General features: G+C 31.6%; 3 protein-coding genes across 8 annotated transcripts in view; 1 reads left to right on the top strand and 2 right to left on the bottom strand.

The window, feature by feature from the left end:
* Positions 1 to 974, bottom strand: part of AhcyL1 (Adenosylhomocysteinase like 1) — a 34,006-nt gene extending 33,032 nt beyond the window's left edge. The window contains exons 1-2 of one of the 3 annotated variants that reach the window (XM_088199294.1): positions 840 to 974; positions 209 to 542 (exon numbers count right to left, since the gene is read on the bottom strand). In XM_088199294.1, coding sequence (XP_088055420.1) covers positions 209 to 455 — 247 coding nt within the window. In that variant the 5' untranslated portion in view covers positions 456 to 542; positions 840 to 974. The remainder of the gene's footprint in view (positions 1 to 208; positions 543 to 839) is intronic. The other 2 variants (XM_088199296.1, XM_088199293.1) reach the window with 2 other exon arrangements.
* Positions 975 to 3,129: 2,155 nt separating this feature from the next.
* Positions 3,130 to 7,254, top strand: LOC148228999 (uncharacterized). 4 transcript variants are annotated; one of them, XM_088199251.1, is made up of 9 exons: positions 3,130 to 3,218; positions 3,410 to 3,560; positions 3,626 to 3,774; positions 3,836 to 3,929; positions 3,995 to 4,052; positions 4,115 to 4,235; positions 6,450 to 6,579; positions 6,647 to 6,878; positions 6,947 to 7,254. In XM_088199251.1, exons 2-9 carry the CDS (start codon positions 3,444 to 3,446, stop codon positions 7,120 to 7,122), a joined length of 1,077 nt encoding a protein of 358 aa, XP_088055377.1. In that variant the 5' UTR covers positions 3,130 to 3,218; positions 3,410 to 3,443; the 3' UTR covers positions 7,123 to 7,254. The 4 variants fall into 4 exon arrangements, with proteins under 4 accessions (XP_088055377.1, XP_088055375.1, XP_088055376.1 ...); XM_088199249.1 differs by having other exon boundaries at positions 3,815 to 3,929; XM_088199250.1 differs by having other exon boundaries at positions 3,189 to 3,312; positions 3,815 to 3,929.
* Positions 7,255 to 8,000: 746 nt separating this feature from the next.
* Positions 8,001 to 24,909, bottom strand: LOC148228998 (uncharacterized). Its single transcript, XM_088199253.1, has 8 exons — positions 24,767 to 24,909; positions 13,917 to 14,028; positions 10,514 to 10,595; positions 10,307 to 10,451; positions 9,348 to 9,433; positions 9,102 to 9,207; positions 8,927 to 9,039; positions 8,001 to 8,504 (listed from the first exon to the last, which is right to left on the bottom strand). The coding sequence occupies exons 1-8, from the start codon at positions 24,825 to 24,827 to the stop codon at positions 8,373 to 8,375; spliced, it is 837 nt and encodes a 278-aa protein (XP_088055379.1). The 5' UTR covers positions 24,828 to 24,909; the 3' UTR covers positions 8,001 to 8,372.
* Positions 24,910 to 27,386: the final 2,477 nt, after the last annotated feature.

Raw genomic sequence — 27,386 nt, 5'->3', positions numbered from 1 at the left:
AAGTAAAATTATATGATTTCAACTTTTCCATATGTTATATTATAATATAATAACATAATTTACATAGTTATTATTTATTTATGCATGCCATGTATGAATGTTACAGTGAATATAAGATGGGAGAAGAAGTGAATTTTAGTGATATTTAAGCATCTTTCAATTTTGCAGAGCTGCTATGAATGGCTTGAAATGTTAATTGTGCACTCACCGGTGTAAGAAGCGGAGCTATAAGAGTCGGCGGAAGAGGCCGAGAGAGAGCGACTGCGATATCTGGCCGACTTCTTGAGAGCGCCGGACTTGGAGTCCATCTTGCTGCGGCCCGAGTAGGCCGGGACGCCGTCGATGGACTTGACTGCCGAGCCGGGATCGGTCACCGGGCTGTCGCAAGCCGACCCTATGTTGTCGGCCGCTGCCGTCTTCTCGTTACGTATGTTGGGCTCCGACGCTTCCGCCATCGTACCGTTCTGTGATTTGTACTTCTCTCGCCGAACGTTACCGTATCATGCGTAACCTGCAATCCATTTAAACTAGAAAAAATATGGCTGAAAAAATTTGAATAAAATTTGAATAAAATTTGAATATTGTTTATGGTCGAATTCAGTCGAAACATAAATAGAAAAGATATGGCCAATGTTATGTAAAACTTTGGACTAGAAAATGTTTTTTGTAAAAATAAAGGCGATTCCGTGCAGTAAGCAATCGCGTTTCGATTATGTTTTGATCGATGGCGAGGGGAGATTCTTCCGATTGCTCCGAGTGGCGTCGATTTGAGACAGTTTCAAAATGGAAACGGCGTCCTATTCGAACGAAAAAAGTTCGGGCTTCGTGTTTTATCTCACCGATCGGTTCGAAGAACAGGCGAGCGGACAAATAGCGGACAAATAGCGGACGAATAGCGAAGCGGACGAGCACCGAGCGGAACGGACGGCGAACGAAGCGCCCGCGCCCGTCGGACGTCAGCTTCTTCTTTCGTCGGCGCTCGCCGCTTTTGGCCGAGACGACGACGCTCACGACCATAACGTGATAAAACATATGTACATACGACGTTCAAAATATACCAAGGCCGGGGCTAGACGTTTTGTCACTTGAGACATTATGATCAAATTTTCCTTCTTTTTACTTTCAATATTACACAAATTTAGAAACAAAATAGATTTCCGTAAATTTGTTTGTTTGGTTTAAAACTGTCACAAATCTGCTGACACCCACAATTAATTATTTAATAAAAAAAGTCATTGAACACAGATATAATAAAATTGTCGTTTGTGGGGGGCTATTTATCTATTTATTTATTATTTTTTAATGACGTAATGGCGGCAGAGGGCGAGACGTTCTTTTGGTGTATCTCGACGGGAAGACAACGCCCGATGATGCCTCGTCCACCGTTCATTCTCATATATTATCATGTACCATAATTTGTACTATTATAAACGTTTTATGAAACATACTGTCATCATCCATCCGGCAAAATTTTAATCAAATTTGGGAAATATAAATACATGTGCAATTTAGGTATGAAGCTTCTGAATTTTATATACTGTTTGAAATGCTAAACCTTGTAAAAGGTAATCAAATTTTACTTTCTCAACTTTAAAAATAACACACACTTTTTATAACAAAATAACATAAATTAAATATCCATTTGATGTAATTTTCGATGATTTTTCGTACATTTAGGGCGGTATTCCAATGTTTCGGATTTGTCAACGTAGACACGGTTCTTAGCGTAACCCCACAAAAAATCATATCTCCCACATCAATATCTTCGATTTCATAGTTTTTGAAAAAGTACAATCACTTTTTGTGCACTTCATAGTCTTTCCTAAATAGTGCCGTAGTTAGAGTAGATTGCGTTCGGAGCAAAAACGCCATTTGCCCCCTCCTCCTTATTTTAAAAATTACTATTAAATAAATAGCGCAACATCAGTAAGCAAATACGCTAAGACTAACACTAGCTAATTTTGAAAAATAACAAATTTTCAAAGAAAAAAATTATTATAAATTTATTTAAAATTATTTTTTCTTGATTTTGATGATACAAACTAATCAATCACACAATCAAAATAATTTTTTTATTGTTGATTTTTCATTTTGTTGAAAATTCCAAAATTTGTGCAATTTTGACGTAGTTTATTTCTGTCTTAGAAAAAAAGGTTTTAATGTTCTGCAGAAATTTAAACTTTTATACATATAGGTATTTTGATCTTAAAAATTGTGTAGATATTCTCGTTGCACTTGGTCAAACATATTTTTCATAACACGAATGATTTCGCTCTCTACTGATAGCTCTGCGTCAATTAATACTTTTCTTGGCATCATTCTACATCTTCTCATTATTTTTTAAATTCTATTTTTCAATTTGTATATTTTACTTTTTAGATATTGTAGCGGAATTTTCGCATAAGAGAGATTCAATACGAGTTGCTGCTGTTGAGAAATTGATAGTATGATTTTGTAATCGCTTTTAGTTCCATTTTTATTAATGAAATTGAAAATGAAAATATTTTATAGCAGCTGTGTTGCATCGCTTTTAGTTTCATATTTAGATCTTGTGATAAATTTTCTATAAATTCGACTAATGTGTCCAGACAGCTTCTGTTCTTGTGCTCCAGCGTATTCTCAAGTCGCGTGGTGAAGCTTAGTTTAATTCTTCTCAGCGAATAGTGTATCCTTTCAACTGATCCCTAAAAAGTGACTACCACTGGATCTTGGTTCAGTGAGTGTGTTTCAGCCAAATTTAAAGTATTTTAATAATGTCATGTGTTTCCTGGCAAAATCAAATATGTTGTTTGAATATGGCTTCACTTACGGTTTATCAAATGCCTTCTCTTCTAAGTTTATATACATATATATCATAAGATATCCAGAAAGGTGGAAGTGTCTTAGAAGAAGAAGATATTGTTTGAAAAAACAGCGTTAAATTCTTGCTACTCACCCAATTTTGTGTTTTCTGAATTTTAAACTGGTGTAAGTGCTAATCTAAATGAAAAATGCACCAAAGAAAGTCATAAGAAAAGCCCAATGAATAGACAATTCCGGGTCGGGTCTTCGGGAATACTTTGACTTACAGCAACAGTTGATACATAACAATGTTGCAATGTAATATTTGACAGAAACTGGAATTTATATTTTTGTTTTGTAAATAAAATGCAATTTAATATTTTGTGCTGGCCGCACTGACATTCGACGCGTAACCCTGTTCTCTGGTTGACGTTTGGGTAAGCATCCGCCGGCCGACTTTGATATTTGTTCGTAAACTAGCTTCAGTCGTCTTTGTGTTTTGAGATTTAAAAGGCGTCGTTTTATCCACCGGTACGATGCGTTCGGTTCGCTTCTAAGCTTCTACGCTGCGACCGACGATCGATTTTGCCATTTTGACATTTTGACATTTAGACGCTTCTCGTTACAGTCGTATCATGCCGGAGTAGAAGAGGCGTGGCAAGATGAGTTCGTCCAACGAAACCGAATATCTCACGGCGACCGACGAAAACGCTTGTCTGGAAAGCGGCGGCAAGTTTCACGAGATCGTGGACGAGTCGCAGCTGGAGACCGGAACTGAGGTAGCGTATAGCGTTTCTCGCTTTGTGTCACTTGATATAAAACGCATTTGCGTCGACACTTTCAGCACCACTACATCGAAATCATCAAAGACGAGAATGGAAAGATGTCGTCGAGATTCGTAGACGCCAGCGCGATAAGCACCAACGGAGAGACCACCATAGTCCAAGCCGACCAGCTGGTCAGCCTCGACTTGATGAATTATAGAGTAATTAAGTAAGTCTTAAGAGTGACTTATTATTATAATCAAACGTAGTGATCAAATTACGTTTTACAGTTGCGACGACGACGACGTGGTCCAAGAGATCATAACGGAAGACGGAGAAGATAGCGACGGTCGCACGCAATACGTCTTGCAATCTGCGGCCGAGGTTTTTAGCGTTTTTATTTTTAATTGTGTACCTATGACCGTTGCTTACGTTTCCGTTTCATTTAGGACGCCGAAGATGTTAAGAACGTCGTTGCCGTGACCGACCTCCAGCAGGATGATAATTGTATGAAATAATATTATTTACCAATTCAGCGACATCGTCATATGAACATTGTTATCTTTTAGCGACGCAATACATGCACATAGTGGAGAAAGACTCTGTGCCGTTGGTGTTCTTCTCCAGTAAACCGATATCGCCGGAGATTCAACAGATGGAACAGAGAAAACCGATGATCGAATCGCGCATGTACGTATACAGTAATTTGTCCCTAACTACCAATACAACTTTTTCTTTTATTTACCTACTATAATACATTCAAATATAATAGGTACACTTGAAATATTTATTATTTATTTGATTAAAGTTGTATGAATTCATTGAAAAAATACTATTTAATTTCTAGCTAAATTTGGTTTTAAATGCAATATTCATCAGCAGATCTAATTTAATAATTATGTATAAATTTAACAAATTTTTTATACCACTATTTTGATTAACCTCGAGTGATTTTAATTTTAATTTACTTGTAAATCCCCAAATGCAAGACTTAATATACTTTTGTACGATTGTATATTTTGAGTATTTTCTATTATTACTTTTTGTAATAATTATTATCATTAAATATCGTATAGTTAGATCATTTTTCATTAATTGTTAATTTGTTTAATCTCAACCTTTCACTAATATGGATCAAATCACTGCATGCTTATCTGCATATCTTTATATGTTTTTGAGTTATACATTACCACTATATCATCAGCGTACAGTTGAATCCTTCCTGCAAGCTTACATGGGGTTAAAACATTTATGTATAGATTAAATAATATAGGTCCCAAAATCGAACCCTGTGGAATTCCACACTTGACTTTAAAATTGATTAAATCGAAAGCTGCGTATTTTGTATTGGATTTGCTTGTAAATGTACTGAAAAATTTTATTATATTCATTCTATTGGCTACAATTGCAGGAACGTCATTTGGGGCATTTGCCCTCCCTCCCCCCTTGAATTTGGATAGAAAAATGCATTTAATTGAATTAAATATGAATATGAAAAATAAATATTATAAAAAGCTTAAATCACATCTCCTGATTCTAAACCAAAAATTCCCAGGTTATCCTTTGAAAAATATATAAAAAAAAGTCAAGTCTATTCCGGAAATATTTTTTAAAATATCATATCAGAATACATTTTCACCAGTAGAAATATATATTTACCGGTGAAAATATAATTTATCTGGCAGATGCTAGCAAAATTATATGATTTCAAATTTTCCATATGTAGTAATACATAATTTACATTATTTATCTACATGCAATGTATACATGTTACAGTCAAGTTATATTTTCACTAATGAAGTCCGAATACATTTTCACTAGTAGATATATATTTCTACTAGCGAAAGCATAATTTAACTGATATGCGCTAGTGAAATTATATGTTACTCTAAAATGTATACGAAACTCAATTTGACAGTTGCGAAACGTTCATTTGCTTATCTAACCCAAACCTAACCTAATGAAAGTTCTAAAACTGATTATTGTATTAACACTTTCATTAGGTCAAGTTCAAAATACAAATAAGCCAACTAATCTCTCAGGAAAAATAAACAGAAGAAATACAGACAGATGTTGCATATTGCTTCATATTTTGTGTGCGCTTGGCTATTACACTTTTTAAAATATGATAGCTATCCTTGCCGATATTACTTCAGAATTTAATATGAGAATATTGGTTAAAGTATATTCAAACCAAATTTTGGTCAATAGGAGGGCGCAAAAACAATTATCACTTCTCATAAGTCAAAAATTCACTTTTGACGTGGATTTTTGACTTCTGAGAAAGGATAATTGTTTTTTGCGCTCTCTTATTGGTATAAATTTGGTTTAGATAAGCTTCAATCTATTCTCACTTATTGTAAATCGTAATATTGTTATAAAAAGTTTTAATAATAATGCTAGATAATCGAGACACGATTTTATTTGTTTTGTCGTGAATTTTTCACCAGAAAAATGCATGTAATTTAATGCAGTACTATGAATCTTATTGAAATGTAAATATTAAAAAAACGACCTCAGGTTGGCCAATTTTTGCTTTTTCCCCCTTCCCCTCTCCAGTAAAAGTTGAAACGAAGAATTGATTTAAATTTTTTTGATAGAACTGGTAAAACAGATATAGGGCGATAATTGTTAGTGATCCTCTTATCGTCAGTTTTGGATAAAGGAGTTATTTTAGCAAATTTTAGGTAATCAGGGAATTATTCCTTTTTTATTTTATTTTCCCATAACAATAGGTCGGTAATTAGTCATCTTCACCTCAAGTTGCCCACTAACTTTAGAGTTACTGACTATATCGTCACTTCCGCGGTACTTCCCTCCTAGCAATATCATATAACCAAATTCTGGATTTACGTTTTATTATTTTTTAATTTATTGTACTCATATTTATGTGATAATTTTTAGGAAACCTAAGAAAGGTGAATTTGTGCTATCTCACGAATTGCTGGAATCGCCAAAGTTTAAATTATATTTATACAACTGCAAACATTGCGACTTCAAGTGCAACGCCATTAAAGAATTGACAGTGCATCGGGTAAATTGAAATCGCAGCTTTCTCTCAATTCGTCTACGATATGAATATAAACAATGTGAATTTTTAGACAAAAGAGCACGCTTCCAACGGCATGAACGTCAAGTATCGCAGCGTAATGCCGATAACGCCTCCGGCACCTTTAACTATGTCCGACAACACCGAAGCCGAGGTCGTGTTCGGTATGAAGATGAGTTATTGCTCCATTTGTAGTTACTCGTCGATAACTCCGCATCAAGTTCGACGTCACATATCGAAAGTCCACGGCGGAAATAAGAGATCGAGTAGCATCGGCGATAATAGTGAGTTATATTATTTATTTCTACAAAATCCTTGCACAAATCTTTAAACGAATTAATATTTTTTTTAGCTATTATAAAATATGAAAATATTTACTCCAAAGAGTCTAAAAGCAAAAAGGACCGCAGCTTCGTTCAAGCGTCTAACTCGACCGTCATCACGTATTATTGCGAAAGTTGCGACATGGGCATCAGCAACTCCGAGGTTCATAAGTGCCCTCAAAAGAGCGGCCGTAGCGGTCGTTAAATTTATAAGCGACTAATACGAAGTAACGTGTATTATTATTTTAAGCGATTGTAAATGTATTTTATAAAATATTTTTAAACTATGTCGATAGTAATCGTAACCATAAAGAATATGCTTAGGAATATTCCTAAATATTTGTTTTTATTTAATTTATAGTTGCAATATAATTTTTACAACCTATTCAATATACATGTTGTTTTTAACTCTTCTAAAAATATGAGTCTTATAGTGATTTTTAGCAAATCCCTAAATTGATGGAATACAATGTATTATATGTATAGAAATGAGTAAATAAAATAATTAAATTTATTAACCTCGTTACGTCCATAAAACGGTGAACGTTATTGGATATGTTTAAAAAAATGTTTTTTTATTTAAAGAAAAATTGCGATATTCCTTCTTTACAAAATTTAATTTTTAAATTTGTCAGTTTTGATACAAAAATAGTTTGATGATAAATTTTACTCTCATTTCCTGGTAATTAGCTTTGCCAAATATCTTTGTTCTACTGCTTTTGTTTTGCCAAAAACTTCTCGATTTTTATGTATTAAATAGCATCAGCCTATTGCATATGTCATTATTGTAAATATAAAAATGTTTCTCTTTAATTATTTTTGGCATCGTTTCACCTCTCACTATAATACTTGTTATTCGTATTTTACATTTCCCAAAAATGACCATTTTGTCATGTCATTTATCTTTTTTTTAAATTAACGGAGCAACATTATTTACTGAACTTATGATTTTTTAAATGTAAAAAATATTTTTTACCTTTAAATATCTTATTTTGTATATATTTTTATTTTTATAAATTAATGTAAATTGTGTGTATAATATTTTATAGGAATTATTATGCAGTTGTGTTAATAATAAACTCGTTTAAAAGCTGGCATTTACTCATAATTGTGTTGAAAACCTTACAAATAAACAATTTTTCGGGAATAATTATTTTATTATAATGTCATTATATTTTAGAATAAACACCAATGTAACATACATACGTATATATTATTTAAATACATCTAAACATCACTCTTGACAAATTTTATTCCAGTATTACATATTATAAATTTGGCCCTTAATTAAAATCACAAATAAAACAAACGACGAAATTAACCGTATCACCTGACTAATGTACGACGTATAAAAAGAATTTTAAAGCTAATCGACACTGACACACGACTCCTAGCCTCTACGTACCATAATTTCAGCTATATCATTTAATTAATAGGAATATTTATTTGATTTCGTTAAGGACTTCGTTTTCTCCTGATTGCGACGACTAGTTTATTGGCGACGATCGGCCATAGGAAGAAAAATACTAAGAACGCCGGGCTGACACCGGGAAACGGCCACCAGACGGGTCTCATCGATAATAGATTCTGAAAGAAAAAAGCTTATATTTCAACAACGAACACAATGCGCAAAAAATATGTTCAAATAATTAAAAATTAACTAGACTATTGTGTGAATATACGTTTATCTCACTTGCCGTAACTTTGACCTCGGACGAATAATACGCAAATGCATCTACATCCGAAAAAATATTTTATTAAAATTATTGCGGCATTTAGTTAAAATATCGGTCCAAGTTATTGAGTGTAGTTATATATTTCGTACAGTTTAAAATTAATTAAAAATATTTTGATAATTACTATTCTACTGTGATAAGTTAAATAACAATTTAAAGTGCTAATATAAAAAATTCAAAACATTAAGAATCTCACATTGTATAATTTAATAATTTTAAAAGATGTTCAATGATATATTTTAGGAACTCTACATGCATAAAAATAACAAATACCTTTTCTGTTTTGCGTTGGTTCTTTTCCATGCTAAAAACTTTTTCTTTCAAAAGCACCATGTCTTTCTCGAGACAACTGACTGTTTTTCTAATTTCCTCTAAGACACGGTTATCTAGAAAGTGAATAAACAAATAAAAAACTGTCTCACAAGATTCGTACGAATATAATACTCACTGATTTCGATCGTTTTGCTGTGATCGTAAGAAGACACCTTGCCGTTAGGTATAAAACCATTTTCATTCACGTGAGTTGTCGTAATGGGAATTTCAGATTCGTCGCTCTAAATTTGATAGAATCAATATAAGACGAATACAATCTAGTATCTACATATATATATATATATATATATATATATATATATATATATATATATATATATATATATATATATATATATATTTATAATCAAGTAGCACTTACGTCAACTGTGTCGATAAACTCATCATCTGATTCATAATGACCGTTTTGTTGACCGTTGACTCTTGCAGGACTATTATCTTGAGAACCTTGAAAGTGACATAACGCGCATATAATATTTACTATAATATCTCGATAAACACAATAACGCTTCATTAATGTTAATGCGCATAGAAAACACAACTATGATGAATAAAAATTCAAATGCTCGGGTTAGATCTAGTCTCATATAAGCTACTATTGGGATTCTAAAAAGTCTTTTTAATAAGGTGACCAGATGTCCTCCTCATTAATATCTTTGAACAAAAACTTTCAAAATGATTTTTTTAGCTCCCGTAGTAATTTCTGCTCCTCAAAAAAAATGCGGAGATGGTCTTTAAACAAAAATTTTCGAGATGACCTTTTTATTTTTAAGTCATCTTCTTTTAACAACATAAGTAAGGTAAGATATTAAGAAAATAAAGATAAATTTCACCAATATAATTACAAGCATATTATAAATATTGTAATAATGCTTTATGTAAGTTTCATAAATATATAATGTTTAATTTGTATATTTGTAAATAACTTATTTATTTTGATCAGCTTATGGTGAGTATTATAGTTATTATGATTAATTTAATCTTAAATATCATGGACGTTATTAGGGCCAACTTATTTTTTAGGCACCATTTTGGAAAATACAAATTGAAACATTTTTAAATTTATACAAAATAAAAATAATATTTATATCGATCGTTTCATTAAAATAATACTAATCATTTAAATAGTTGAATAAATAATAGAAAACTGGAAAAATATTAATATACAATATTTAAAATATTATATACATTTTGCTTGAAACATTGTAATTATTAAATATGATGAATATTCTCAGTACTAAAATTGGATGAGTACTACTTAGTTTTAATAAACGAGAAGACTAAAAATGATTTTAATTTTATAAAATATGCAGTGCTTACTTTCTGTGGACGAAGATGTTTTGAATTTTTTTAATATAGCTCCCGCGACAAGTTCGAGATCTTCTTTCGGAATCGGCGGAAAGTCATCTGCTACTGTATCTACGAAAGCTGCGACGTTATCGGTGTATGCCATTGTTTCTACAATCTAAAAAACGATCGATTAAAACGTGCAAAAAGAACATTAAGCACAGAAATTGAAAATAAAACCTTTTGAAGTTCAGTCACGTACGATTCCATGGCTTTATTGGGCGGCATTTCTCCGAGATTTTTCCAAGCGTCCCATTTTGCTCTGAAACATTTTTTGAAAAATTTCGTCATATTATATTTAGGCCATAGTTCTCGATTGCGTCCTCTGTTCTTGCCTTTAAAAGCTAGGACAAGAACACTTTCCAACTCTTCTGCTCATCGATATGTTGATATATTCTAGTGCACACACTATTTATTAGATTTGTATCTATCCTCTTTTTATGTTTTAAATTATACTTATTTTTATATGTTTTTGACTATCTCGATGCATTAGGTTAACTTGTAAGGTTACAATGGTCTTATTTTTAATAAATAAATTAATATATGTATTTCCCCTTTTTAAAATGATTCATTGCATTGAGTTAAATTTGATGACTGGCGACACTGACAAGACAGTTCAAAATATATATAACCGACATTTTTCTATCGGGTTTTAGGTCACGGTCAAACGTTAAACGCTACCTTCGATGACCCAACGAGTTCAGGGCTATTCACTGAGCGACTTATTGCAGTTGAGCTAATTACCAATTCAAATTGAGCAGTCAGCATTTTGCGCAACCATTTTTTTCTTGGGTCTTAACGCCGCGCTTTGCGGACATGACCGGTTTTATTCAATACTTTTTTAAAAGTTCTTTGCGATCGAATTTAATCTAGAACACGCCAATGAAATATAGGGAATATTATTTTTTCTCTTTAGTGAAAAGAATCAATAAATTATTTACCCCTTTTAATTAAAATATGTTAAATTTCAAGGATGCCCAAATTTTGAGGACTAATAAACTTACGACCCCTTACTAGATCATAAAAAGCTAAACTTATTTTCAAGATTGTTTTATTTGATGTACATAATATTATTTAATTAAATAAAAATCAAGGTTAATTTTACTGCACAAACTATTATTAATAATATTAATAAATAAGAAAGTCAATAGCAAAAACCATGGGAGTTTGTGCTCAAAACTCTCCCCCCCCCCCCTTCTACATCCAAGCTGAGTTTACTTGTTTTCTTTTAGTGAAAACGTCAGAAATTTGTAATATTTATTTTATTAACTGCAGCCCAATTTTTTTTTGACGTGATAATTTGGGATGTTTTGCAGATAGACTGCCATTTTCATCAAAATAATCGTCTAAGCAGCGCAGAAAATTAGAGCGTTTTACTTATAAACTGTAATTTTATTTTAAAGAAAATTAAGTTCAATAACTCGCGCAGTGAGATTTTTGAAAATCATACTTTTCTATCCACTATTAAACTTTCTATGTGATCCTTTCTTCTCGCAACTATTTTTCACATTCTATCGAAATTGAGCAACATCGTCAACAGTTTTTTCCCTTTATTATTTATTTAATAAGAAAAAAACATTATTTTTTCCCTTTATTATTTATTTAATAAGCATTTGTTATTATTGTCGTTAGCATTTATCTAGTAATTTTTATATAAATTGTTTATTAACGGATTCGAGTGACATTTTATTCTTTCGCGATGTTTGCTTTTTAGTTTATCGAAATATTCAGTATATATTTTAAAGTCCCGATGGATAATCGAGTTGCGGACAAACCAATGAGCATTTGTCGCCATTCGTAACGAGATGTTTTGTTGGATATTTTTAACGATTTAAAAAAAACTGCGGGCTACTTAAAATATTTTCGCGATCTTCGCTACCACTGATATTTAAATAAGTAAGTCGTTATCTACATCGTAATCGATTGGTATGTATATGGTTATGATTGATAAATAATTTCTTGAAAAACCGGTTAGAGCCTACTCTGTCATTAGTGACGTAAAATCGTCCTTGAAACATAGTCACTATTTTAGAATTGATCCTATTACATAATTATCGCATAATAAATTCACGGATTGTAACCTTGAACTGAGAGCTGAAGAGATACTGTGTAAAAACCAGTATTCGGTCGTTGATCTACTATAAATGTATTCATTCTAAATTTGAATGGTTTGTTTACTAGCTTAACCAAAACAAAAACAATGCAACTAGTAGCTTATATATTTTTTATTTTACTACGATTATGTCAGGGGCGTGTATAATATTTGCGAAAAAATAAGTTGCAAAAGAATTGCTAAAAGGGCTCAGTTTTTCAAGTCGCAAATTTTATTAGAATCATTTCAATGAATGAATGAAGCATTGAAATGATTTCTTATTATTTTCTTATTATATTTCGTTTGACTTAATATTATAAATATAACGACTAATGCATTCATTCGGTAGTTAAATATGTGTTACATTTAGTAGTAAAGAATTATGTAAATGACTCGATATACGCGGTGCTCGTTTTCATTGTTTCACTTTTAAGCGGTTAAGAAAATACATTTTTTCAAGTACTCCAAATCATACATATTGTTCCATGCGTGTAGCGCGGCGATGTAAGACACATTATTGCACTTGACCTACATCTGGAACCTCTTCCACTGTTCATGCAGTGTGTCCTAAGTTGATTTCTGGAGTGCACATGTGTCGCTGAAGATTTTGCTCGTTTACTTTATAAGTTAAAGAGTCGTTAAAATACACATGAATAATATTCGATCGTTTTATTACAATTTTCGTTCTATGCCTCAATTTACGCGGTATTTCCTGGAACGTATCTACCGCGTAAATTGAGGGATGAATGTATATGTTACAGCTCAAGGGTTCACTGGGGTTTATTCATAAAAATACTATTTTATGTATGCACAAACTTTAAGTTTTAGTTTAAGTGTTAACTGTCAAATGCTATTTTAAAATAAACTTGTTTGTTCATAAAATACTAGTTTGTTTATACACTTTCTAGCTCTATCTGACAATAAGTGTCTGGTTCCACCCCGAATCATCGAGATTGACCAGACGTTCGAGAACTGAAAAGAATGTTGGATTTCTCCCAATTCTAAAGGTATGCCATATCATAACTATAATGAATTATTTACTTCAGAAACTTTATCCTGAACTATTACTTCGCTTCCGATTTGGAACAAGGACTTCAGCTGAACTGAGTGACATCGAATCGACCAAATACGACCCCTTGAAGCCACATAAAACAGCCGTTTTCCACTCCGGTCACTACCACCAGTTCCATTTAAAGCAGTCATCAAGATTTTTGAAAGCTCACAGTGCCAAAATATAATTAAAATAATCCTTAATTTCACGTTTTTGCAATAAATCCACCAGGGTGTGAGTTGTAAGTAAAATTTCATAAAATCATACAAATAGAAAAATCAGATATCGAATAGTAAATGTAACTTTTAATTATAGGTTATGTACAAATGTAATGAGCTCGTTCCCGAACGTTGGAGCAAAGTCACTCGCCCGTAGAAAAAATACGGTAGTTGGTAAGTTTGTTTTTTCAAACCTTGTCGCTTTAAACGATTATTAATTACCTGCCGACGATGTCCCAGAAACTCGGTTTCGGTATGTTGCATTTGCCTTCCGTCGCCTGCTTGAAGTACGAGTAGAACTTCAGCATAGTCTCATTGCTAGGCTGGTACGACCCTGAAAAGTCGAAACAATCGTTAAAAGTTGATAAACGACGACCTTAACAACCCGACACGTAATCTCTACAAAAACAAGGCAATTTACAGTTTGTACTGGTAAATTGCGCGTCCTATTTGATAATGCTGCGTGATTGACCCTTGGTGTTGCATGGGTTCAAGTGTCCCACTGACCTAAACCTAGTCTACGGCGATATGTATAAATCAATAGAATTAATAATGCAAGCAATTATCATATCTCATTTCGATTATTATGAGATGCTTTGAAAAATTAATTATAAGGGGTACTCAAAAAAAGTTTTTATAAATGAATCATAAAGTATTCATTTCTCGTCCTTATTTATTTATTCTGCAGACAAAGTGTCACATTTATACGCGCGTCGTTTTGTTATCATAGTACCTATGTTTCATGTTTCCAAACCTTACAGATTTTTTTAATGCATATTCGGACGGTCAACCATGGGAAAACAGTATTGTTAGCTATTTTATAAATTGACATATCTGGATTGGATCAATTTCAGCGTCTCTTCAATTTTCATAGGCAAATTTATAAGTTCGATTTTATTGCCTTTGACGTGAATTTTTGACTTCTGAGAAATGATAATTGTTTTTGCGCCCTCCTATTGAGCAAAATTCGGTTCGAATATATTTTGATCGATACTCTTATATTATAAGTCGTAGTAATATCGGCAAGGGGTATATATCGTATTTTAAAAACATAGTGTAATACCCAAGTGCAGACTAACCATTGAACAATATACGAGATGCGACGTCTGTTTATACTTCTTCTTCAGCTTTTTTGCCCCTGAGATGATTTGGCTTAGTTTATATTTTGGACTTGACCTTAGTTTAAAAACTTTCATTACGTCAGGTTGGGTTTGGTTAATTCGTGTAGGTTGGGATTTGAACAGAAATGGACGTTTCGCAACTGTCAAATTTAGTTTCACAGAAATTTTCGAGCGGCACATAATTTCACTAACGCCAATCAGTTAAATTATATTTTCGCTAGTAAAAATATATATCTATTGGTGAAAATGTATTTGGGCTTCACTAGTAAAAATATAACTTCAGTGAAAAATACACATTCACTGTTGCATGTAAATAAATAACGATAAGTATGTAAATGTATAATTACTACGGAAAAGTTAAAATCATATAATTTGACTAGTAGCTGCCAGATAAATTATATTTTCACTGCTAAAAATATATATTTACTGGTGAAAACGTGATTTCACTATAATGGCATATTTTAAATAATATTTTCGGGATAGATTTGTGACTTGTTAGATTTTATTTGAAGGATAACCCGAGATTTTTTTCCACGGATGGGGAGGGGGAAGTCGTTTTTTATAATATTTCGATTTTATTAAAATTCATAGTATTTTATTAAATGGCAAGCATTTTTTGACCGAATTCAAAAGAGGGCAAATGTCCCCTCCTGCTCCCTCCTCCACCAATGACGCCCCTGTTCAGATTGACTGGTTACTGTCCTTACGATAAAATGTGCTACCCAGTGCCACATGACGGCGTTGTCAAATCTCCAGCTGTTCAAATTACAACCGAGAATATAAAATGCATTTCTTAATGCACGAAGGTGTTACATTTTTTCAAATTGTCCTAAAAATATTATTATACAAATTCACAAATCCGTACAATATTCCCCTGGCCGTACTCATTTTTTGATATCTAACTATCCTTAAATTCTCTCTATTTCTGATATTAAATCTATATACATTATTGAAACATTTTAACAAAAGGGATGTTATCTATAGTTTATGATACCTGGCAGATAATTCCACCATATAAATAAGATAAATCTTTACATTAAAGACAATGAAGTCAGCAATATGGACACAGCTAAAATATTGCAAGCCTCATTGGTTAAATTTCTCAAGGTTTAAGTTTGACAAGGTTGACATATAGAATTCTGTGATTAATCTGAAACGTTACAAAACTCATTTAAGAGTTATTTATTTTTTAATGAACCATGGATCAACAGTCCATTTCTTCCTTGGGGAATTCTGGTGTTTCCTGAGAGTATGTTATCCTTGTCTTGTAAAGCGAGCTATTAAAGTTTAAATAGGAATTTTTAATACTTGTAAAAGATTAATGAGCTCTGATGCTGCGATTTGTAGACACGTCTCCACTTAACTCTTTGTAGTATTAGTAATGCTCGATGCTTTTATGTTTGATTAGAGTCCATGCGTAAAATGCTCAATCGAGAAGCTGACCGAATACCTTTCGTCACGTCTTTGTTGAAAGTGAACGCTAAACCATTTGTCATCTCTCAGATTCGACAGTGAAAGTCTCGGTAAAAAGGGGAATACAATGCCGAATCGATTCGCAGCCTCGTGACTGCGATATCGTGTTTTGCTCCTCTTCAATCCGGCGCTTTCGCTCGCATGCTTAAAATTTATATCGCCTTCGGCGAGGTGACACTTGTGCAACGTCCTCGAGAAATGCTCTCGGAAAACTTAGCACGTGATTATCTGAAGCGACGAAAACTTTCCCAATTTTATAATTACCCCACCGAACTAACGAGCGAATAATCGCTACGACAGTTAACTCAAATCGTGCTTACTTTAAGTAGGAGTAGCAATGCCATGCAAGATGCATTTGATTGAGGCGAACTTGCAAGCTCTACTCAATATTTTCTACATATAAAACTACATGTTTTAAAATAATCAAGAATGCAGAGCTTTACAAATTTATAAAATCGGGATTGCAACCCATATTCTGTGCCTTCGCGGCCAGGACGTCAGCGCTCGAGAACGATAATAAATATATAAAATAAAATTAGGCTTTAAAGTCGAACCTGGTAACAAACATTTATCAAACTTTGTTGGTATTCTGTGTATATTATTTTTCATTCAACAAATATATGTAAGGCAATTTGGGTAGCTGGATGGCCCTGACCTTGACCATCAACTGCCAGATAAAATACAATAATTATGGGGCCCGTTGCAAAATATGTGCGCAAAGCCTTTCTCTTGTGTACTATTAGGTATATTTCTTAAGAAATATACATATTGCAATGGAACTCATGGCGCGATTTAAGAAAAAAATAAATACAGTATAATCGAGTATTTCCAAAACGGTTTCATGACAGAACGTTCACAGAAAAAAATATTCACACGACAGAATAATCATAATCAAACATTCAAAAACGATTTTTTTCGAAAACACGTTGAAGAATTTAATATGTAATGACGAAGAATTACACCATGTCTCTTCACATATTAATAAACATATATTAGATAAGCCAGTTTAATCTAAAATTAATAAAAAGTACAAACTATCATAAAAATTTCTTCGTAATGAAAATTTTATACTTTCTCTAATGTGGATCTTTAGTGTGCGCGATTTATTTTTCTCTTCTTTTGGATACCTAAATTAAAAGTATCGGAAGCTGCAATTTTTTTTTAAAATGTCTTAATTATAAATGCTTTTATATTTTACATAATCCAAAGACTTCGTTTTTATATTATTATAAGTACTGTAAAGGTTGAGGTTTTTGCAATATGTAAGCAACGTTATTGATACGTGAAAAAAAAGACAAGTAAAATATTATATATGTTATTAAATATTCGTATAATATAATTTAATAATACATTGTCAAGGTATTGTTTAACTTTAAACCGAGTGAAAAATTTTGAAACAAATTTAAAACTTTATATTTTATTAATGCTACATTTCAAAAAAAGTTAATAATGAAAAAATCTGTCATGTGAAGGTTTTATTTGTGAAAGTTTTGTCCGTGAACATTTAGTTGTCACTCACCAGGACACCTGCAAATTACCCCAAGTCAATAAGGACATAAATATTTTTCTAAAAATATATATTGTAAAAATATCGGCTAATTTCGTTAGCCAGTCTAATGCCTGCACTACACTCTCTGGAAGTTGGCCAAGGTTGGCCAAGGACGGAGAATATAGTGGGTTACTTCGGTTCTGCCCGCTCTAAAATCTCTCGGAAGTTGTCCGAGGTTACCGAGAACGGGAGGTAAAGTAAGGGTAATTCAGTCGACTTGGCCAGTTTCGAGCGCTTCCGAACATTGTCGGCAAAAGGACCGGAGTCAAAAGAACCAAAGTCGGAGCTGCTCTTTCGAGCGCGAGCGGTGAGATACTTCCCCTTTCGCTCTCTCGCGTGTTAAGTGACGAGAGTGAGAGAGATAATGATATGGTGTTTCGCAAACTGAGATAGAACGAGTAACTCGCTTCAATTTCAGTATGTGCGTGGGCGTCCTATGGTTAACACGCATGTCGAGCGCTGCATCGTGGTCACGTGGCCAATTTATAATACCACATGCTTATCGGGGACTTCAAAATACTCTTACTGACATCTTTGAATATTTTAGGGCACCAAAAGGGATTAATTATATGTTTGGTAGTATATTCTTCTAACAGATATCGTTATTATATTTTTTTTCATATAAAATTAAATAATTAAAAAACAATTAGTGGTACTTGATTTTGTTATAAAAAATCGTTTCGAATATCCTTATGTATTTTCCTAGATTGGTTTATATAAATGTCACACCATAACGAATTATTATTTAGAATCGATGGCGACAAATTCTAGGATAGTCACTGATGTGGTGTTCGTATTCAGAAGTATCATTTTTATGCTTTATGACATTTTGCAAAAGCCGACAAAGATTTTGCGTAAATTGAATATTTACGACCGAAAAGTTTTCACTGATATTGTATTGGTGAGTGCCTACACAAACTTTTATAATTATCAGTAGCGTAATTTTAATAATATGACAATTTAAAAATTGCGATTATTTGGCACATTTTTCGATCGCACACAAATATGCGGGCTGTACGTGACAGAAGCCGCCGTCCGAACGTCATTCATATGCCGCCCGGACGGCATATGAAATTTGCGACAGTGTGGTCGCTTACTCGAAGTCGTAGGTCTCAAGTAATTTACTCTTACTCGAAGTCGTAGGTAATAAAAAAATCATTACTCTTTTAAAAAAGTAATGAAATTAAAAACGTTTAAAAATATATATTTTTTTACAATGTTTGGTAATTTATGTGAGTTTTTGAGAACACGATAGCTGCCGTTTTTTTAATGATATCGTCATGATAGATCTTATAAATATCTCGGCTAAGTTCGTTGACTAATCTGATTCGCTGTTATTTTCCAAAATGACGGCTAATCAAAACATAAAAAAACCATAATAAAAATCTTTAAGAAAAGTAAAAACGCGTTTTAAAATTTTAATTTTACATTTTTTGTTATATGCGTGGGTTGAAACGGTTTTCAAGGACACGATAATTGTCGTAGTTTGAATCATATCGACATGACACTACTCTAAATGGGGTCCGGAAAATTTTACGCCCGCAATTCACCGCCAGCAATTAACCGCTCAATTTACCGCCGCGTCAATTGATCATATAAACAATTTATAGCCTACAAATGATCGTTAAAATATTTTATTGCCCAGCAATACATATAATTTATTTTAATTTATTCGTCAAATTAAATTTAAAATATAGCTTTTATATAGGTGCTATTATGTCATCCGCGCAGTGAATAAATACATTGACCAGTATAATTATTTAATATACATCTTAACTGTTCTAGTTAGTAAAATTATATTCATACTATTGAAAAAATAACTTTACCGTGAAAGTTGCGAAACGTCCATATGCTGTTCAAACCCAAACCTAACCTAATATAAGTTCTAAAAGTAATTATATTTGTTGAACTTCCATTACATTAATTCGTTTAGGTTAGGTTTGGCTTTGAACAGCAAATGGACGTTTCGCAACTGGCAAATTGAGTTTCATTGACACTTTTTAAAATAAGATTTGATTTTAATTTTTTTATTATTTTTCGACTTAGTCACACTGCAAATCAAGCAATGAATAAGCGAGTTTGTATAAATACATCTCATTGCTTCTAGACGGTAAAATACACTAGCGATCATTTGTATCAATAGACGCGGTATTACTTCATGATTAAAAAATATTAGTTTTATTGGATGAACTATTTTTAAATTGAATTCTGGTCAATAAGAAAGCGGAAAAACTATTATCACTTCTCAGAAGTCAAAAATTCACGGCAAAAACAATAAAATCGCGACGGCACGGTTTTATCGCTTTTGACGTGGATTTTTGACTTCTGAGAAGTGATAATTGTTTTTTGCGCTTTTCTATTGGGAAAAATTCGGTTTAGATGTACTTCTTGTTTAAATTCTCACTTCTTGGAAGTCGAAATATTATTATAAAAATAACCGAGCACTTTCACTACGACGGCGAAGGCACGATTTTCTTGCTTTTCACGTGAATTTTTGACCTATGGGTAGTGATAATTGTATTTTTCGTTATTCTATTGGTTTAAATTCGGTTTAGAAGTAATTCATTTAATTCTCACTTCTTAGAAGTTGTACTATTATTAAAAAAATAATATAAAGTACACTAGTTAACCGGTCGTTCACACTGCGACGGCAACAGCCCGATTTTATTGCTTTTGAAGTGAATTTTTGACTTCTGGCATGAGAATAAAATACATTTACACTGTTCAGATGGGGTGCATTAAGTTAATCGGCAAGATAGCAAAATATAGAGCAAAAAATGACAAAATTCTGTGGATATTCCGATGGAAAAGTCAATTCGGTGGATTATAAAAATTCGGTGGATTATTGCTCACATTAAAAAATGTGAGCAATGTTTTTTTTTAGATCAAAAAAATAATTCTTTATTAAAATATTTTTATATAATTAGGGAAAATGTGGGAAAGCATTCTGGCACTGGGATTTCCTTATAAAATATCCTGGGGCCATAATTAATTTAAAAAAAAATCAATTGCACAACGCAATGAGCTAACAAATACTTGATTAAAATATTTTTATATAATAAAGAGTTTTAGAATTGCCACACCGTCAATCAACCAATGAATGAGCGAGTTTTTATAAACACAAATTATTGCTTCTAGATAGTAAAATATGCTAGTGATCATTTGATCTATCAACGCGTATTATACTTTTCTATTAAAATACCAACATTTAGTTTAGATATACTTAAGTAATCATTCAATTAAAATAAAAACCTTGAACTTCTGACCGTCTATTAAAAGTACTGATTCAATAAATATAGGCCTTTATACATTTCCAAGAAATCAATGTTATTTATTCAAAATCATACCACGATTCTACTTATTTTAATGGCATTCTACTAATTATAATTATAGATTATCACAAAGTTACGATACTTCTTATCGATCATAGCTGTCGTTTTAGAAACACGTAACTGAGAAACGTACAGGTTTCGATATAGAAGACAAATATGTTTATTTTCCTTGGACTGTTAGCTTTGCTCTTCACTTTTGAACTTCACAATAATCTTCAACTTCGACAAAAAAATATTAAATTTATTCGGATGACGCGTCGGGTTTTAAATGCCCGTTTTTGCGGTGACTATAATTACATTTTTTACCATGACAATGTCAACGCGGTGCACACTGTGTACCTTTGTTCTTCCTTTCTACTAATTCATAAATATTATCGACTGAGTCACTTATTGATTTTAGAACGAAGAAACGCTAAGGAATTCTCTCACACTTTGCTTCATCGCGGTTTTAAATCGTTTCGTAATTTAGCAATCACACAGGCGAGTCTAGTTTTCCGCTCTTTGGAAAATTGTAGATCTGATGTAACCGAATGGTAATATTCGTTTACCGCCTTTCTGTATTCAAGTATTATCAGGCACGTTATGAAATGATGCTTATACTTGGTTTAGATGTCAGAAAACCTTTTTTACGTTATGAAAATATCAAAATAAATGGGTAAATCTTCTCAGTGAATGAATATAACTTTTTAGTTGTCATTACTGAATGAAGAATGGAAATTTGCTTCATAGGTAAATAACATTTTTTTTCGAATATATACATATATATTATTATATGATATGGATAGTAATACCAAAAGGCATTGATATAATTCGTTTTTTTTTATTAGTAATCTACAATTCATATTTTTTATTTTAATGCAAATTTCTATATAACAGGGTTTTACTGGTTTTGATTTTTTTATTATGAATTACTAACTCTTTTACATGAAATAAATCCCAGACATGGTGGAATTTTTTAAGACGGTTTATATTCTGGTCTTGTATAGATCAATTGTATAAGTTGTTACTTATATATCAATTAATTTATACAAGTGGTCTTTTAATATCACTTACTCACAAGTGATCATGAAAAAATATCAATCCTAAAATGTGTTTTTAAACAATGTTAAACATCTGCTTTTAAAAAAATGAATATTTACATTAAAACTAAAATTTTATTTTAAATATATTAACTTATTTTTCATAATTTTTCAAACATCGAGGTAGCTTTGGCCGCGAAGCTGAAAATTTTTCTATTGAAATCAAAATATTTAAGTTTTATAGATAATTGACTCATAAACTATTTTCAGTGTTGCCTGAAGACCGGTTTTTTTCGGATACTAATATATCTAAAATATTTAGCCCAAGAGTTTTTTAAAAAAAAATCGGTTTATATTATTTTTGTTACATACAACATAATAAATGCTTTTCAAAGGAAGAGTTTCAGATATCAGGGTTTTTTCCCCCAAATAAAAAGTTTTATTTTATTAAATTTAAATATCGAGGCTAAGCAAGCCGTGCAGCGAGCATTTTTTAGATATCATAATAAACATGCAATAAAAAATAATTTACCAAGGCGAAACGATAATACAAAAAAATCGTATTTAATTTTTGAATAGTCGCCATTTTAAAACGACACGTCGGATCAGGCTGGATAATAAACTTAGCTGAGATATTAGCACGGTCTATTTTTCAGCAAAGTTTCATGGCGATTTGATTAAAATGGCGACAAAAACCGTTATATCACATATAAATAATTTTTTTTAAAAAAAAGCATTTTTTTATTTTAATTATTTTTTAATATATATTTTAGAACGTTTTTGACCTTTTTATTTTTTGTTCTAGGATTTTATTTAATGGAATTACGATTTTTTTGAATATCTGCTATTTTGAAACGAGGCTATATTTACAATGTCTATTTTTGAACTAAGCTCCATGACGGTCCAAAAACCGTTATATCCCATTTAAATGACAAAATATGTTTAAAAAAAGCATTTGTTTTTAATTAAATTTGTATTATTATATATTATGTTTTTGAACTCGATGCTTTTAAGCTTGCATAAAATAATTATAATTAGTAAATATTTCAGAAAACTTTCATGATAATACGACTAAAACTATAGCAGTTATTTCAGTAACAAAGCGCTTATATTTTTTTCTGGATTTGTATTTTTAATTTTTCAATGGCCGCCATTTTTCAAATTAATGATTAAAATGTTAAAACTATAGAATTTTATCGAGATATTGATAAGGTCAATGTTTCAGAAAACTTTTAGCGAAATAAAATAAATACTTAATACGTGGAATTGGTTGGAAATCTCAGATTAAATTCTTTAAATCCGTTTTAATGTGTGGCAATATAATATCTACGACGATCTTTTAATTGTATTTATAAACTATACTGTAATAAGATATGAAAATATAAAACCAAACAATAATTATTTTAAAAATAATAATAAAATTGATAAGGTTTGTACAACGACATAATGACAATGGTATTAAAATAATCGCAAGCTAATTGGTCAATAATTAAAATAAGCAATTATATTCACGAAACGTAAATAGGGTAGTAGTTTATAATGGAAATCGAGGATAAGTAATTGGATGCTGAGCTTAAATTTAATAAGCAAATTTCCAAAAGCATATATTTCTAAATTACAAGTCATCCAATGTAAGGAAATAAACATAATTTACAATACACTTTTTTATATGATGATAAAAAATCATAATAACGTGAGATACCAATGATTAAAGAACGTTGTTATTTTGACACCAGAAAAAACTATACAAATATTTCGCGTAAAAATTTAAATGCAAGCACAAAAAATGACAAAGCACATGCTTTAGAGACACGAGCAAACATTTCAATGTTTTTTTAGCTCAATATAAATTTATATATTAATTTTGTGTGTGTTTCTTTCTTCATTATATTATATAAGTTTGTATTTTAACTTTAAATATGAAAATCGTTGAAATTTATTCAGAAGTATATTTGTAATTAAAAAAATCATAGTGGAATGATCGTTTTATTATAAAATAGACATACACCTCGAAACGAAACGTATATTTTCATATGATGTTGCTGTTGTTCATGACAATTTTTAATTGCTTATGAACTCAGTTGTAATAAACAATTAAGATATGGTACATTATTATTTCACAAAAATATATTGATAAGATTCATATAACGATGTATATACGATATAATATAATTGAAGTAATCCAACCGCTCTATTTATAACCTGTTTTGGACCGTCGTGCATAACGCTATGATTATATATGATGCACTTTATACTGCAAACTATCGTTAATATTTGTTTCGTATAACACCAAAATTATTATTTATTTAATTCAAAAATAAAATGTAATCTCATTTTTTTTAAAGCAAATATTTAAGAATAAAAACAAGCTCGTATTTGATAAATACGTTTTTTAATCAGTAGTGTAGTGATTATTATTTTTTTGTTTTTATCGCAACAATTGAATTAGTTCATAGATAACATTAAACAAAGTCCCATCGAGATGAACTATTTATTGTGCTCTATTGGTTCAGTTAGCGACGCGCGAGTCAAAAGGAAAACAAGCAAAATGAGCTTAGGGACAAAAATGGACGATTACCGCTCTTCGGCAGACTCCTGATGACGTTGACTGCTGCATGGAACTTTTGCTCTGTGGTCATTCTCGCTTAACAACAAAGAAGGGCGACAACACACGAGCGCACTTGACAGCTGTCACTGTCGCACTGACACCGCTAGTGCTGTGCAATTGCGCATACGGAAAGTGATCCACTATTACAATTCGGTAACAACAGGAACATCCCTAACGAGCTTTTGACATCTCCCCTCCATTTGCTTTTTTGTAGTTTATGTTGTTTGCTCACCACCTACACTGGTTATCATTAAGGTGACTAAATATTAAAAAAATAGAAAAGGACACTAAAAAAAGGTCATTTCGGAATTTTTCGTTCATTTATAAAAAATAATTAAAGGTCACCTCAGATATTTTTGTATAAGAAGGACAAAGAAGGACGTTTAGTCACCTAATTACCATACTCATAACTATCAGCTTGTTCTATAAGTATTTGCGTGTTCAATATGCAGGTTAAATGAGTTAAAAATTAAAACTTGTAATATTTTCAAAAGTTAATTTATAAAAAGTTATACATTTTTGCAAATGTAAGAAAATAAACGCAAAGACTAATGGGACAACCTGATATAATAACTGATACACATATTTATATATCAGACTAGAGCTCATACATTAAGCTGATAAATTTATATAATAAGTAGCTAAAAAGATAATTGTGGTTTATGATTTTCAAATTCAAATGCGTATTATCTAAGCTATAACTTAAATACAATTAAGGATTAATTACAATTTTATTTATTCAGGTTATGTAGAATTCTGGTTTTATTTGTTGAAAACCTTAAACCGGTGGCGTAGTTAAGGTTTGTCGCCCAGGGCGATCATTGCCCCACACCCTCTCCATACAAATATCTAATACAAAATCTGACCAATCTAAAAATCTGTAACTTAATGCATGTCTTCAATATGCCTAAACTTTCCGAGAGAGGCAGTTTCTTTTGAACCCCCCCCCCCTCTCCTCCCACGTTATATGCATATAAAAATTGTGCAAAATAATTTTCAAGTTTAATGAAGTATATTAATGGTTATCAGGCATTTCATTATTTTAGCACGTAATCGTCTCGAACAAACCGTGAAGAACGTTTGGTCTAATTTCGACTTTTACCGATTTTAAGACACTGGCGAAATTTTCGTGCCGCCCAAAAATATTTTAATCTGTAGGGGCGGCATTTTATGACCACCCAGATCATAAAATCAGTATTTTTTAAACTGTTATTTATTGTTTTCACATATTCAACTTAGCTCTTAGCTATTCATGGATATATATTTTTCCATCGCGAAAACGCCTCCCCTAAACAAGCGCCGCTCAGTGCAGTCTGCCCCCATCCCCATCCCTCTTCGCCCTTAGCTACACCACTGTCTTAAACCAGTTATACTCACGATATGTCTAGTAAATGTGGTTAATGAGGCAATATTTCATAGCCCAACTCTACTGCGAAGATTAAAAATTGTAGTAGATTATATTAACCACAGACCACCAACTGTCACTGTAATTTTATTTTGGAGTGACTTTCGTATCGCGAAATGTTTTTACCAATTAGTTTTATTTGCAATTTATTAGTACTTTTTTCATAAAAAAAGTAAACATAAACCAACAACTAGCAACCGCTTTTACTTTGACCGTAAACCAGGTCCAGCTAAACAGTCACCTAAATAACAAACAAAACCCGACCAATTTATGGTCGTTCTAAACAAAGTCGTATATTTCCAATTATCGCAGTATTTTTCATACTGTATTTGCACGTGAAGTTGCGATTGGCCATGTTACGTGAAATTTATGCATTCTTTAAACAAAAAATGTAATTTTCTTTTTTAATTATAGAACTGTGTTAAAATGTGATCTCATATTGCAACTTCCGAAAAATAATCACGAGCTATGAGCATCTCAATAACTATATATATATATATATATATATATATATATATATATATATATATATATATATATATATATATATATATATATATATATATATATATATATATATATATATATATATATATATAGTAAGGTGACCAGACGTCCTCCTTTAAGGAGTATTGTCCTCTTTTTGTCCTTCTTGCAGGGACGTCATTTCAGATTTTTTCATAGCTTTCATATTTTTTAAATATAGTGAAATATCGAAGAAAACATAGTGTAATATGCGAAATGCGACGTCTGTCTATACTTCTTATTTTCCTCTGAGTAATGAATTGGTTTAGTTTATATTTTGGACGTGACTTAATGAAAGTTCTAAAACTCTAATTAGTTTTAGAACGTACATTAGGCTAGGTTTGGGTTTGAACAGTAAATGGACGTTTCGCAACTGTTAAATTCACTTTCATATACATTTAAGTGCAACATATAATTTCACTAGCGCCTATCGCTAATAGAAATATACTGGTGAAATGTATTTGGACCTCAATAGGGGAAATATAATTTCACTGAAAAATATATATTCGCTATAGTATTTATACATTGCATTTAAATCAATAATGATATGTATGTAAATGTACATACTACATATCGAAAAGTTGAAATCATATAATTTTACTAGCACCTGCCAGATATATTATATTTTCACTGGTAAATGTATATACATCTATCGGTGGA

Source organism: Plectrocnemia conspersa, unplaced genomic scaffold, assembly GCF_051122295.1.
Source record: "Plectrocnemia conspersa isolate PC_06_02 unplaced genomic scaffold, ASM5112229v1 ptg000012l, whole genome shotgun sequence".
Classification (NCBI taxonomy): Eukaryota; Metazoa; Arthropoda; class Insecta; order Trichoptera; family Polycentropodidae; genus Plectrocnemia; species Plectrocnemia conspersa.
This window is presented reverse-complemented; position numbering and strand designations above follow the sequence as displayed.

Bases quoted from the DNA above. Each gene is read 5' to 3' on its own strand.
- LOC148228999 (XM_088199249.1), top strand. From the start codon at position 3,444: ATGAGTTCGTCCAACGAAACCGAATATCTCACGGCGACCGACGAAAAC. The intron at 3,561-3,625 runs GTAGCGTATAGC...CGACACTTTCAG, and splicing joins AGCTGGAGACCGGAACTGAG to CACCACTACATCGAAATCAT. The intron at 4,236-6,449 runs GTACGTATACAG...GATAATTTTTAG, and splicing joins CCGATGATCGAATCGCGCAT to GAAACCTAAGAAAGGTGAAT.
- LOC148228998 (XM_088199253.1), bottom strand. From the start codon at position 24,827: ATGACCACAGAGCAAAAGTTCCATGCAGCAGTCAACGTCATCAGGAGT. The intron at 9,434-10,306 runs GTAAGCACTGCA...GTCACTTTCAAG, and splicing joins AACATCTTCGTCCACAGAAA to GTTCTCAAGATAATAGTCCT. The intron at 9,208-9,347 runs GTAAGTGCTACT...TATCAAATTTAG, and splicing joins AGTTTATCGACACAGTTGAC to AGCGACGAATCTGAAATTCC.